This window comes from Symphodus melops, assembly GCF_947650265.1.
Source record: "Symphodus melops genome assembly, chromosome: 10".
NCBI classification, from domain to species: domain Eukaryota; kingdom Metazoa; phylum Chordata; class Actinopteri; order Labriformes; family Labridae; genus Symphodus; species Symphodus melops.
The window spans coordinates 8,711,297-8,726,660 of record NC_136700.1 but is presented as its reverse complement, the minus strand read 5'-3'; the positions used below and the strand labels follow the sequence as shown (position 1 = coordinate 8,726,660).

General features: G+C 37.9%; 1 protein-coding gene across 2 annotated transcripts in view; it reads right to left on the bottom strand.

Moving 5' to 3' along the window:
• LOC306830450 (roundabout homolog 2) overlaps nucleotides 1-976 on the bottom strand; it is a 50,429-nt gene extending 49,453 nt beyond the window's left edge. For both annotated transcript variants that reach the window (XM_079353971.1, XM_079353972.1), the window contains exon 1: nucleotides 388-976. In XM_079353971.1, the coding sequence (XP_079210097.1) occupies nucleotides 388-442 (55 nt within the window). In that variant the 5' untranslated portion in view covers nucleotides 443-976. The remainder of the gene's footprint in view (nucleotides 1-387) is intronic.
• Between the last annotated feature and the right edge of the window lie 14,388 nt (nucleotides 977-15,364).

The following is a 15,364-nucleotide window of genomic DNA, read 5'->3' as shown; positions in this document are numbered from 1 at the left end:
CTATGCCACTGTCACTGAGAGTTCATGTGCTAAAAGTGAGAGCTAAATGGTTTCACTTTGGCTACAGTGTGGAGCCTCTTCTGACCTCTCCAGCTGCGTAATGGCCCCCTGCGTGACCACCCCGGGACTCAGGGGGAAAGACGAAATGTGCATTTCCTAATGATATCATACATTTCAGATCTCTATGTGTGTGTGATATTCCATCATACATTTCATTTTCAAGGGAGGACACAATCAGTTTACAGAGCTTACCGGGAAACATTTGAAATCTGAAACACGAGAAGACAAGTCGATGCGTAAATACGCGTATTGTAGAGAAAGGAAATCAGAAATACTTTTGAAACACATCTGCCTAATTATATAAGTCATAAATATTTTTGCTGTTACCTGATGCGATGGTGATGAATGAGACCGTGACAAGTAGTACATTTCCAAAGTTCATCTCCACTCTGTCCTGGAGCCCCTTGACTTTGCGCTCAAATGATCAATTATAACCAGACCTCGTCCGATCATTAAAACGCGCAGATTTGACTAAAAACATGTAAATCTGACGCGGGAAAGAGTTGGAGCCTCAACTGGAATATTTCAAAAGAGCAAAATCATCCCCCTAAAAAAACTTTGATGTCACTCCCATAGACCCATGACAGCAGCAGGATGATCTTAAGCAGCAGCAGCAGCAGCAGCAGCAGCAGCACCGCCCCGAAGGAACCTAATAACAAAACTCAGCAGTAGCACTTCTTCATCCCCGCACGCTCACACGCTCACACAAACACTCACTCACACGGAGCGACTTCTTTCTAAGATCTACTGCTGCTCCCGACCACAAAAAAAGAAAGAGGTTTAACTAAATTTAGCGCGGTCATAAAAAAATAATTCCTCTGTGTGTCTCCGGCTCGGGCCGTTGCAGGTTGCAGCGTCAGTTTGAGCGGAGATGAGCTTGTGCACATGTCGCGCTGAGCTCCGCACTCACTGCTATCCGCACCGAATCCTCGCCAACCTTCAGGGGTCTGTTTTAAAGAGACAGACACGACATCTGCCTACTCCTGTGTATGCATGTTGTTATGTGCTTAATGTCTAGAGCAAAGGAAATCAAAAAAATGGAAAAAATCCATACATGACTGTGGCATAGTATAAAATAGGAAATATCTTTGTGATATCTCTGAGTTAGGGTTGATATTGCAGTTAGAATTTTTCTTAAGTTTTTTTTTTTTTTTTTATCTATGCTGTACATTTAAGGGTTAGGTTTTATTGATATACATATTTGTAAAATCTGGTCTTTGGACACTTTTAACTCATTTCAATACTTACTTTGAGGTAAATTTCAGTTTTGTTCAAATAGTTTTTTAAGTAGAAAAATGTTAGGATTTAGTTGATGCTCGTCTTGGACTCTGGTTGGTGATGAGGGATTAAAGGTCATCATTAGTAGTTTCTGAAGCACACTTTTGAAGCACATCAATAGCGGTTGCCATATTAGAAATCTTAACTCAACATACAGCTTGAGCTGAGGTGTGCTTAAGTCTTTGGACAAATGGCTACAATGTGCTCATTAACCAGTCAGATCATCCACGCTCCTCACTATCAATAAATCTTATAATTACAACAGATAGGATTTTGTAAAAAAATTTCAGAATGAGCGTGTATTTGATTTACCCTACAGACCCAGCCTCAAGTGGACACAAGAGGAACTGCATGTTTGTGCAGTTCTACATTGTATTAATTGTTCAACACTTTATGTTACCACTTCTCTTTAATAAAAAAGACGTTTTTGTTTTTCGTCTCAAGGGGGTTAGTATAAGCCCCTTTTTTATCTTTCTTTCACAATGTTTATAGTTTGGTATCTTTGTTCTTTATTTCAAACTATTTAAACACTTAACTATTATTTCTCATTTCTAATAGCATGTGTGAGCCTTATCATAGCATATTATTTCTCTTTTGAGTCTTTGCTAGTAGTTTTCACTTGATGCAGTTCTCATGTTACAGACTTTTTTTCTCACTGCTTCATACTTTCTACGCAGCTCATATAGTATCCTCAAACATTGTATTCCTTCTTTCTAATGCTCTCAGAGTACACAAATGTAATCTTTTATTTCCATGTGGTCTGATTGTAGCCTTCAGTGAGCAAATTACAGAACAAAAGGGCTGATTAATCCACATGCTTGCCAAGTAGATTCATTTTTTTTAGAGTTTAATTTTCCCATCATCTATTGATTCTAATGGAGAATTCAAGGAGACTACAATGTTCCAATATTTGATTTGCGATAATGTACTGTTATTATACGCTTCGCTGACGACTGTTGATTGTATACTGCTGCTAATCACACTGCAGAGACATATCGTCACTTCAAGGCCGCCATCATCACTACGGTCGCTATCATGGTCACTTTTGATCCTGATGATTATAAAGATAGTGCAGAGCACGGATTGTGTATGTTAACGGTCATTCTTGCAGTCCTGCTCTGCTCTGATTTATTTAGCAGCTGCTGTTTCACACCCACTCCTCCACAATCTGGCCTAGCTGTTGGTCTGGTCTTCCTCTTGGGGACTTGTGGACCTACACAGCTCCCTTGGGGGTATGGTCTCTGTTACACACACCCCCACCTCCACCCTACAGCACAGAGCAGACTCGTTTTTCGGTGCCATTGCTTCTGGTCCTCATTGTCTCTGTGTCAGGCTGTGAGAGGAGGACATGATGGAGAGTGACTTTTGGACGGTGAGATGCCTGTTCCCCTTTGTCCCTCCTAAATGGGATTGGGAATTGGGCAACAGAAGAAGAGTCCAGATGTCTGTTGTGAGGTGTGACACAAAGAGGTGCCCATAATGGCTTCAGTTTTGGCCTTGGTGGAAGTATGTAGCTTATTAAGAGCCACAAAGGCTAAAATAGAGGCATCTTAACGGGAGTGGTTGAGGTCTTGAAGGTGTCGGATGAGAGTGGTCTTATTTTCAGCTAAAAAAGCTCAGAGAAGTCAGCAGGAGTTACTCAGATGTCCCTGCATGTGGCACTGCTAATCAGCACACAGGTTGTTGGGGTTTTTTTGGCTTTAAAAAAAGCAATTTTTTTCTTTTTAGATGGCTCTAGTTTAATTTAAGTGTTAAATTTAAGCTCTTCTCTCTGGCTTCAACTATCTTTCATATTTAAATGATCATGTTGTTTCTGTCAGAACCTACTAACTTTGACGTCATCATTTGTTTTTAGAATTAGTCAGTTGTCGATGTTTTGAATACCATGAAGGTTGCAGCATTTCCAGTACAGGAGCAAATGTATTTTGCATTTTATGCATTGACGAGCCCACATCTTTTTGATGTGTTAAGTCTAACTTAATGGACAAACTAAATGAGATGTTTGTCCATGCCATCTAGAAAAGGCACTCAGAAGTAAAATGTTCTCTTGGCCCTAGCAACTAAAAAAATACAAATCCCACGGTGGGTTTTATTTCCCTAAATAATGTGGCAAAACACTTCAAGACATGAAATGATGAGACATCGCTCTGGTTAAGCTCTGGTAAAGTAAGAAATTGTTGTCATGGTTATTATAATAAATAAATGAAGAACAATCCAAAAATGATTATGGCTACATAAAAATTAGAATCTAACTTCTGATACTTTTGCTTCGTTCCTTATTATTGTTAATTGTGACTAGAATATATACTGATGTTTTTCAGGTCCCTTGTTGAAAAGACAAAGGATTGTCCTTGAGAGTTAGACAAGAAGATCAAATACTTTGAAGGATGGAAACAAGGGGAAACTACTGACCTATGTTTGTCCAAAGCTTACAATCCAGTGACAACACAAGAACATTATCAACAAGTTAAATATGGATTGTTTCAGGTATATACAGTAAAAACTAAATAGTTCAACCAGTTCTGGCTGTAAAGGAAACCCTCACTCTTTCTTTTGTGTATTTCACCTGGAAACAAAACAACCTGAACATAATTCTTTCAACTATTCTTTAGGTTTTTTTTGTTTTTATGAACTAGCTGAAACAGTTAGAAAGTTAACTCATCAGATACTTTATTGTCATTGGATGCAAATTTAACAGTATTAGGTTCAACAACAGTCAGCTCTAAAGCAGAACAATGTATATAGCTGAACATGTTGTACATAAATAAAAAGTAATAAACACAAAATAATAAGAATTATTCTCAGTGGTTCAATTCCATACATTGTCATTGAATTGATAGTTATTGCACAAACTACAGTGTTGTAGTTTTTATGTTGCCCCTGTATTGCCTCTCTAGGTGTACGTTTAAAGAAGTTTGTGTGTATGTGTGTGTGTGTGTGTGTGTGTGTGTTGACACTGCAGCGGGGTACAGATGGTGGGATGTGGCAGTCTGTCTGACTGCGGTGAAGAATGTGAAATTCAGCTGTCGGCCTCTTGCCCCCTGGCTCTGACCTTATGTGTCTCTTTTCACCGTCTGGCTCCATCTCATTATGGCTAACTCTATATTGGTTCACTTTCATAGTGCTGCCACAACAGTTACCATGCAAAAAAAATCCTCCTAAATATCTCCAGAAGCAGTGATTGTAGCTCCTCTCAGGGCATGCACTTATCACTAATTAGGCCTTGTTATCGCTCTTTAGGTGTTCAAGGGTCTTGGCTGCTGACCTGCTAAGATACCTTGTCAGCAGATTTCATTAGTCACAGAGACGGGGCTTTTGTTTCCCTGTGGTGCATTGTGGATGCATGTGTGTGGGAGCAAGTGCAAAGGACCTTCAGATAGCTGGGAGGACTCAAGAGTTTATTTATAGGCCAGGTGTCACAGCAGTGTAGGGCCAACAGCAGCAAGTCATTTACATCCAATGCACCAAAGTGCCAAGGTAAGCAGCCGCTACTGTCAGTGCAATATTCAGCTAAAAGGCTCGGCTATTTTTTTGTATGATTTGGGGCCCTCTCCAGCAGAGGGAGCAGTGCATTGCAGTACAGCTGCTCCTCATCTGTCACATAGTCTAAGAGTTGTTTGTGGGACTGGAGGAGCCCTGGAGGAGCCCTGACTCCTGCTGCTTCTGATGAACAGATATAATGAGCCTGTAGAGGCTGCTCACAGAACAGCACACTTTGTGATAAATGATACAGCTCCTCCAAACACTTTTCCTGCTTTTTTTATTTATTCTAAATGTAGGTTTGTGCTGTCCTGAAAACTACTCCTGTATGAAAGGAAAGTCGTTTCAGAGGTACTGCTTTCATTTCAAATGTTTTCTTCAACTTCAGGTTCCACTTTCCCTCCCCTCTGAAAAGACAAATACAGCACTTTTTGCACTTTACTGTGCTTAGATATGGAAGCCAATGTCAGACGGCAAAACAACTTGATGAAAAGAAAGTCATGATTAAATTACAACTGAGAATTGTAAAAATAAAACATACATCATTTCTCAAAGGGTTTGACAGAGGAAATCTTCCACATCTTTTGTCACATAACCACATAAAGCAGAATATTCATTCATTCAATCTCTTTATTTTGTTCTCTATTATGTTCAGGCTTTTAATGTCATCATTCTGACTCAGTAAGTAAAGTGTTTACCTCGAATCTCATATTTTGACTCACATTTTCATTATTTCATCTACAGTATGTGTGACATTATTTACCTCTTTTTGTCATAAATGAGCTTCTAGTTAGTAATGTGGAGCCTCACTTAAATGCTTGCTTTTCTCTGATGCAGGTTGCAAAAACAGTGACGTCACTCAATCATGATTTACTCATGGACGCATGCATATTCAGAACTTCATCAATTAGTAACTGCCTCTTCTTGCATCAGGCTGCTCTGTCAGCGTCACGCTACAATTCATCTTTATGTAATTGATATAATGATAAAACATGTCATATCACCCGGCTTTGTTTGGTGTTGATGAATCTGAATTTGGAGGGTGTTCTGAGCTGTTTCAAAAAAAAAAATCAAAATAAGAAACTGTAATTTTGTTTGTGTTGTTTCGCTGAATGCGGGAGGGGGTTGGGGAGCAGAAACGGTGAGATTAGATGTGATGAGCTCCACAAACAGCAGTGATTCTGGTTTCTGCAGAAATTAAGGGAAAGAAGACTTCTCGGTTTCCAGATCTTCAGCCACTGATTGCTTGGTACAAATAGATCTCTAGTGTAATTGCCACTTGTGCTTGAGAGCTCATCTATCTTTCCTGCAACACATAGTCTGAAGTCTTTCATCTCCTCTGAATTTCTGTGAGTAACATATTTGACATCTTTTTGCATCTGCTATCTTCTTCTACACGACATAGAGGTCATCTTTTAAAGAGGTTAACACAGGAACAACTCCTGTCCTTGTGTTTTAAACTTTCACAATTATATCAATTGGTGAAGTACAGCACTCAGAGTACTGTGAATGCTATTTTTTGGACCTCATTCCAACTACATTTAAATGTACAAAAATGAAAAAGGAAGTCTAGGAGAGACAAATTATTATTATTTCATAATGTAAGTGGCTGTCAGAGCAGCAGCTGATTCCAGTGAAGGCTCGGGGGAGTCCTCTGCTGGCCTGGACTCATAACTGCACATATTTCCTGAGAGATATCAGAGCTGCAAGAGTCAGCAGAAGTGCCAGCACAACTTGTTTTTTTTTTTAAATGGACACAGTGTTATTCAGACTAGATGTCAAATGTCAAATCCACTCATAAAAACATCTAAGTGTAAGAAATGTAAAGCCTCTCTGAAACACAACTTCAGCAGCAACATGGACAAAACCATTTGCAGCAATTATGTCACTTAACATAAGACCAAAAGCAGGGAGGCAACATCAGTCTTGATTATCAATTCAAAATAAAAATAAATTTCCCAAAAGTCCTCCTTAATGTACTCAAATCAATTGACGTATTGAGCAACATTACAAACCTGAAAGTGGTTCAGTCAGTATAAGATACTGTAAATCAAATCAAGCAGGGATAACTGTTGACAAATGCTAACTTGTGTAAATGTGAGATATTGAGCTTGATAGGCCTAGTAACCATGCGGCCATGAAAACATGAATGTTAGTGTTTGGGCATTTGACTTAGTACAATACAGATAAAGCTTCAAACACGGAAAATATTGGAGCTGAAACAAAGTCAGAGGACAATCGATTTTAATTCAGTGGCACGTAGCCATAGAGTTGCAGAATACTTCTGTCACCCTCACCTTCAAAGCATACAAGAGAACGTACTTTGGACCTGAAACTGACTAAAACATGAAAGGCCTGCACAAGGGACCGTGATTGTTTGTCCACTTTTGGCTACTGTAAAACATGTTGGCACAACATGGCAGACTCCATTAAAGATGACTTTCCCCATCTGTGGGTATAAAGAACTTGCTCTCATGTATATCAAATTAAACTATTCACAAAGAACAACACTTATTAAACCTATTCAGGAAATATACACATTCATTTCCTGCAAACAAATCCTCCAAAAATGTATGGACTGGTGCTTAATAAACCAAGGATGTGCATGCCGTTGGGTAACCTAACTTTAATATTTTCAGCAATTGGTAATAAAGACATAATTTGCTCAAAATCGCCAACACCTTCTTTATTTATCTATTAGCTCGATGATCTTAAAAAGATCTTTTAAAATGCAATATATGAGAGAACTGACCTGAATGTCCACTTTGTTCTATAGTTTGTGGTTGTGTTACTGGGGAGATGTGTGTTGTCATCATTGTATCATATTATCCAGGATTATATTAACACAAACAGGAAATGTCTTTTTTTAATGCAGATTTTTTTCATTATCTGTCTCAGCATGGTGTCACCTTCTTTTGAATGAAACTCATCATGAGATGGCGAGTCAGAGCACCCTCTCCAGGCTGATGTTATCAAAAAAACATGGAGCCACAGTATTATCTAAGATATACAATGACAGCTGGCAAGGTTCAGCTGTGATTTGTTGTATTTTTGCACATCTTTTCATGCTCGTTTTGTTGTCTGTAAATCCTAATCCTGTAGGAGAAAACATTTTGTTCTCACTGAACGACCTGGGTTCAGATGTAGGAAAATAAAATCCCCAGAAAACAGTTTTGTTATGTTTCTGGCATTCTTTTGTGAAGAGCCACAGCAGCTGTCATAAAACAGATGCAATGCTCGCATGATGCAAATTGTCAATTAGGATTTAAACAGTATCACCACTGTTTTCAGCCTGTGAAGATGATCTTGTTGAGTCGTAACACAGCAAAAGGACAAGTGGTTTCTGTGCTGCACAAGCACGTTTTTGGCACTGTTTTCCTTGGATGTTAATAGTAGTGAAGAAAATAAAAAAGTTAGCTTATAACAGTGAACTTCTGTTTTCCATATTGTAAATACAATTTAAATGCAAAAATATCATTTTATCAACATAGATAGCTCAGTAGCCAAAACAAACATTAGATTTTGAAAATCTAGCTAGTTCAAAGTCACATTTAATAACTTATACTAACAGTATCCAAGTCAACAGTTTAAATTCCTAGCTTAAAGTTTATTAGGAATCCTTGCCTGTTTTACCAATAATCCTGTCAATTTAGCCATCAGCAGGCAGACAGCCAATTGTGGTATGAACTTTTTTTGCTTTCCTGTTAGCGAAGCCTAACTCAGCAGTGATTAATTGCCATGATATCTTGGAATTTATGTGTATACAATCTAGCTTAGTGAGCTTACTTGTTAGCTTAGGCTAGTTAGCTGACTGCCTTGCTAAACCTGCAATATAGGTAACGTACTTTTAGCTGGGAGTGTTTGCCTTTCCAATTGTATTGTGTTACATTGTCAAATAATGTTGTTAGCAGCAAAGTGGCAACAATAAAGCAGTTGTTTCATGTTTGTTCGTGTATTTGATATATTGTTTTAAGTTGAAAGGCCCCATTTACATTATTTTGTACTATTTATTGACTTTTCAATCTCTGATCAATTGGGGAGCAGCCAGATGACACTAATTGTCAGATTGCATATGAAACACATCACAACAACATTTGAGCGTAAGCAGTAAATATATTTATGTTCTAATGTCTCAAGTTCAGACAAGGTCATCTCCTTTTTTCCATACATTGGCCCAAATCTGATCTCCTCTGTATTGGTGGCAGAGAGTGATATGACAGAAGGTCCATTACACAGAGGGCTCATATCACCAGAAACGTGGCAGACATCCAGCCACACACACAAACAGCCTCAGAGATTATTCAGCGGCCTGACTGTCACGGCGCTCTGCTGTGTTCTCCCCAGCTGCACAATATGAGCGTGTCAGTGTGACTTCTAAATTTTTAATGGAAATGTTGGGAGGAAGCAGTCAATGTCCACAGCAAAGTAATGGCTCCAATTTCACAGAAGGGAATTCTTCAAGCTATACTGTCAACTATAAGCATCAGCATTTCAAGCACGTTATTGGTGAGAAAAGAAGGCTTTGTAGCAGTGACAAGATTCATTTAAAGAAATTCAATGAAAAGATAGCCTGTGCAGGCTAGTTGGATTCAATCAATTTAAATAGAATATTAAAGCTGTTTATGCCTTTATTTGGCTTTTTCAAAATGCAATATTTTAAAGTTGTCTGATTGCTGATAACTCTCACTGTTATTTTTTCTGTCTTCAATGTTTTTATGCGAGTGGGTGTCAAAGTTTTTTTGTTTTTTTTACCATTAAACATGATTTGCTACAGAGGTCACTGAAATAATCACAGTGTAACAGTGCTGAGATCCAGTGTAGGTGGATATGAGTGTCAACCAAATGTCACTTTCTGTGTTACCATGTTCTGCTGTTATGCTAAAGTATGATGTTCTACAATACTGTGATTAACTAGCCTTTTTAACTCATTATTAATATAACTGAAGCACCTCAAAAGACACATTTCTGTGTCTCAGTAAAAACTGAAAATCATCTTAACCTGATTATTGATGCAGTGTACTTTATAGTCACTGTACTCATAGTTCACAAGTCCGTTTGAAAACGACACTGTTTGTGCAGCTCTTTAAATTTTTCTGGACTGACATTTGTCGATTTTGTATAGATAATGTGACGTAATGCATAACAAATGTATACATGTTTAGCCTCTACATGAGATGAAACAACTGCGGTGATCAGTGCTGTTGACTCCAATCTAGGTTTTTTTATTCTATCAACCGTGCAATATGGTAGGCATATACCGTATGTCAGCTTCAGCTGTACATCGTGTCAAGTGCTATGAAACCATTGTTAGATATGACCTCTTAATAAGACTATAAACATGAAACACATGATGAACTTTAAAAGGTGTGTAGTGTTTGCAAATGGAATTTAATATTCAGCTAGAGTACCTCACCAAGCCTCAAAGTATTAGCTAGCACGACTACAAAGTCAAAGTTGTTTTGAACCATTGTTGGTAGAGTTTATTCTATTCAATATCAAAATGGAAAAGTCTGAATAACTCAATATTAAAGCAAAGGGCTGGGATATAAAGTTAATTCTCACTTTGAACATAACCCCTGCTTTTAGAAAACATTAAATCGCCTGAAAGTTCTGTCGTATCTTACTCAGAAAATGATACAGATGCTGGAAGGTTAATCAGGAACAAAAACAGAGCTTATTGTTCTACAGTAAATGTCCTTATAAGAAGATCTCCAGTCAGCTTGTAATGAGTCTGAGATGAGAACATCACGTGACATATACAGTTCAGTTCAATCCTCAGCGCCATCATTCTATTCATGCAATTAGGTGTCGGTTGAAAAAATGTCTATAGGCTTTATTTTTGAGGAAATATAATTTCTCACAGAGGTTAGAAATATTTGGCTACTTGTAACAAATTAAACTTGTTGAACGGTTGGTGTTATACTCAGGGAGGAATAAATCAGCTCGGGAATGGATGGCTGACAGAGAGGTCAGACATTTGAGAGATGTACTCATAATGTTTTTTGTGCTCGTAAATGAAAATAATGTAGAATTACAGCAGTGTTATCCTTTTACAAACAGATGAAATACTACATCATGCTTTATTAAACATAGAAATCATAGGTAATGAGTGTATGGTTGAAACATGAAATTGTAGAAAACTTAACTAAATGGTGTGTTTAAAAAAAGGCGGACTATGAGGGGATCAAACGCTTACATAAAATAAGTATTAACTGGACATTTAGACATTTAAATGATAATCAGCAATTCTATCATCACCCCAATCATTTATGTCGCAATTTAAATGTCTTAAGTCGGTAATAATGTTCATGGTACTTATTTAAATTAGCACTGTGGTTTGTTACCAAGACGATAGACAACATCATTCATTTTACAGGGAAGCATCCTTTGGAAGTTTTCTCCACCAGTGGTCAAATCTGGTCCATCATCGAGACACGTTTGATTCTCACTTTGGCCTTTCATAAGAGGACACTGTGTGCTTACGTTGTTTCCTCTGGGTGTTTCCCTCCTCTGTCCAGGTTAGGAGTAAAGACTGAAGCTGCCAACAGGTAACAAGCATGAGCGTGAATGATTGTCTGTCAATCTGTATTAGCCCTGAGAGGGACTGCTGACCTGTTTACAGTGTGTTACCTGCAGCACACGCTCACTGCTAAGAAAAAAACCCAGCAGGAAGTGGAGATTATGAATAAAGGCACTGAGACGGCATATTGTACTACAAGTGTTCACCACTAGATGGCACAAAAGAATTAACATATCTGAACTATTTATACTTTGTACTAACAAGTTTTTCATAATTTTCTGCCTTCAGTCACTGTACATACAGAATAATGAAGAAGAACAGAAAAAGTCCAGGATATCCAGTAGCACACTGTCAAGGCTGAGCTAACCTTGGCGGAGATAACAAAATCTCAGCCAAGTTCAACAATAGACGCATTCAAAAGAACAGCTGGGAGTGTTTTACCTAAAGATAGCAGCTTAAAGTGTCACAAATCAGAGAGATACTGAAGAAATCCAACACAGGCACATGTATCCAACCAAGATGAGCTTTTGTTCAGTGTAATCATTTAAGCACAGGTGTTAGTGGAGCAGTCTGCAGCATTTGTTTTTGCTGAAGTCATTTCTGTTATGTACCTGACGTGCTGAAAATGCAGCTCATTGAAAAGGGCCAGGGCTGCAGACAACTGAACATGCAAGCTGTGCAGGTTCGTATGCTTCGTTCACACTTAACGGATCAATTATTCACAAACAGCGGTGACAACTTATTTCTAATGTAGAAGTCTGCGACATTTACGCAACTTTCACACGCACACTCCTGCATCAAAGAAACAACACGATGTGAAATTAAGGGTAGCACGGTTCAGATATTGGGGTGTACAGGCAGCCCAGGGCAGGACTGGGATTATTCTTCTTGGTTGTGATTTTACTGCCTGTACACACATTTGCATATAAACACATATTGCTAATGTGGTGTTAAAAGGTTAGCTTTGTGATAAAATAATATTTTCACATTTACAAAAATGGCTTCTACAGAAAGTTGTTTTTCCTTGACAGACTACTCCACACAAGACACATCAGCTATTGAGCTGACACTCTGAAACAGTTTTATGTTTAAAAAGAAGTTTATAACCCATGCCATGTTGAAATAAAGATAAGCTTGACAATATGTTACAACAAATAAATAGCCAATAATCAACATGTTGAAAACTATTAGGCCTATACATAATTTCCATTGTACATTTTGTTTGCAAAGATGTCCAAAATACAACATGAAACATTTCAAAACCATGAAACTATTTTCCCTGCCTTCTATAGCAATAATATAACTTTTAACTTTTCATATTCCTCTATATTTATGAATTATGATAATTGTCTAAGGTTCCATGTCTTTTTATTATACACAGTGCAGGAACCATTTCTATGACTGTTATTGACTGTAGCCCATAACCTTTATGCACAGTTTCCGTGTATGTTTATTTTTTGCACTTTTAAGGTGTGTTTAAGTTCATTAGAGGTTAGAAGACTTATTACAGTGAGAGATGGAAAAGATAAGAAAGGAGGTACTAAAAAAATTAAAATCAATGGAGGGAGACAGGAAACAGGTTCCATTATGGCAACATCAATAAGTCAGAAGTTTAACAACCTGCTAGACGGTACCTCCATTGAAGCAGGTATTTCAAAATAACAACACATGCATGTCTGTTTTAATGTGTCTGAATGAAAGTTTCATGCATGTTTAAATTTAAATCTCGATGCAGGCAGAAGTGGAGAAACTGTTTTAAGGAAACACCTCAAGCTTAATAGGATGTAATAAATCCTTTATAATCCATTAAAAATACCGCGCATCGACTCACCTACATTAATATTTCACCCGACGACCCATTTATTGTGAGCCAGAATAACATTACAATGTAAAATCCCTGAGAAGCTCTTGTTCCCTTGTATAAGTGGCTGCACAGTGTGGTCCTGTGAGACTTTTACCTGTGATGTTGGAGTCTGCCCTGAATAAGACTTTGTAATATTTCTGCTAATGCATGAGGATTGAGTTGACGTTACATTTATTCAGTACTAAGTGTATTTAAGAGTTGTCCTGAGTTAACTTATTTCAATGTTCACTGACAAATAGGATGTAATATTCTCCTAACTGAAGACAAAATCACTAAAGTTTAAAGGTAGAAACTTAAGTATGTCCCTAGTTGTTGCAAGGTTCTCTTAAGCAGGAGAAAGTGCCCTGAGGCTCTTTGTTTATTTGGTTTATAAAATAATGTATCAATCTCCCAAAGGGAAACTTGATTTGACACTGTGTTATTGAGACATGCTACACACATAGGCTGAAAAACACACAATACAAAAACAGGATCCTAAGGACATGAGTGAGGGGGCTGCCCACAGTGAGCGAACGGGTGGAATCGGTGCCGGGCATATAGGCACATCAGCAGTGCTCAGGAAGCACACTGACACCTTCAGCTACCAATTTCCAGACGTGGTCCATACCAGGACTTGAGCCAGCGACCCTCCAGTTCCCAACTTTAGTCAGTTCTGACTGGGCTACTGCCGCCCAATGTAACACTTTTAAAAATTTACTTAAATAACCATCAACACAGCTGTGTAATTATTCAGTTCAATAGGACACTCTCAAGTGTGATATTGCCTTTATACAACAGTCCTACATGCATTGCATGAGAATATTACTATTTTATCTTTTTGATAATTTATTTTTCTCTTTCTACACAAGAACTTGACTGAAGTGGAAATGTTACTGAGCAACACAAACATTTTCCTGCACTTTTGGTACTTTTTTGGAGTCTGTTGACAGTCAGTTTCTTTTGTGACATGACAATGTGATTAGTAAAAGACTGTGTGCTGTTATGTTAATTCACAAATTTAAGAACCCCTTAAGTAAACATGTTGTGTAAAGTGTATGTGATGTCGATACTCTATATCCGCGCTCATGAAATGGCCAACCCACATCACTTGTTAGAACTGACTGTTTATATAAGACTAAACAAAACATGACAATCATCATAATACAACCGTTAATTTCATGATGTGATCATAAAGCATGAGTTTCCCCAAACCACTGGATGCTAGACAGAGATTGAACAAAGAAAGCACCAGCCTACTTCAAGCTAATCTTGAGTTTGACATTCAGGTTTGTTCTCTGACAGAACCTTTGAGAACATCAGAGCCATTCTGAGTCAGTTGTAACAGGCGTTATGAGTTCGCTCACTTCATATGTAGTTTTTTTTTTTTTGCTAAGGTGAAACTATTTTAAACTAGTGTGGCTTTTCAGTGTGTAGGCCTGGCAGTAAATCTATTAACAGTTTGTTTAGGGAGAAAAAACTTCAGTGTAACTTATTGAATAATTTTATGCATTTATGTTCACAATATAAAACTATACTTTCAGTAACAACACAGAAGTAGAGCAAATAAACAGAGGTACTGCAGCAGTTTAGAAGCAATGGAAGTGTCTTTGTAGAGCACGAGATGGTTTAGGCACAAGTGTGGCACAAACAGCTACTTTACATGAAAGCAAATATGACATAACCAATGAAACAAGGTTATAGTAAACATATATCTCAGCATTGGTGAGCATTTGCAACAGTATGCTGAAATTCAATCAACCTAAATTGTCAACATATTTTCGTCCATTCGGCTGCATTTCATTCAGATATTCAGTGTGTGGGGAAAAAAACATTTAACGATGAATATGTAATATAGTTTACTATGGTTTTGATTTTCACAGCAGTATGGCCTGCACTTTGAATTTCCTTGTTGTTGAAATGTGCTGTATAAACTTGCCTTACCTTGCCTTGCATAGATTGGATGTCAACCTGTATTCATTCCAAAAAATAAAATAAATAAATAATCCGTGAGCATTGTACCCAAATGCAATATGCTAGGATATTTGAAAGAGACCAATAAAGACGTTAAATCGATCTATGGGACCAGTCCGCCTTGCAAGAGTCAGAAGGGTTAATTGATGAGTTGCAGTTGAGGTTTTAATGCCAGGGGGCGACACTGAGCAGCTCAGGCAGGTGAATATACT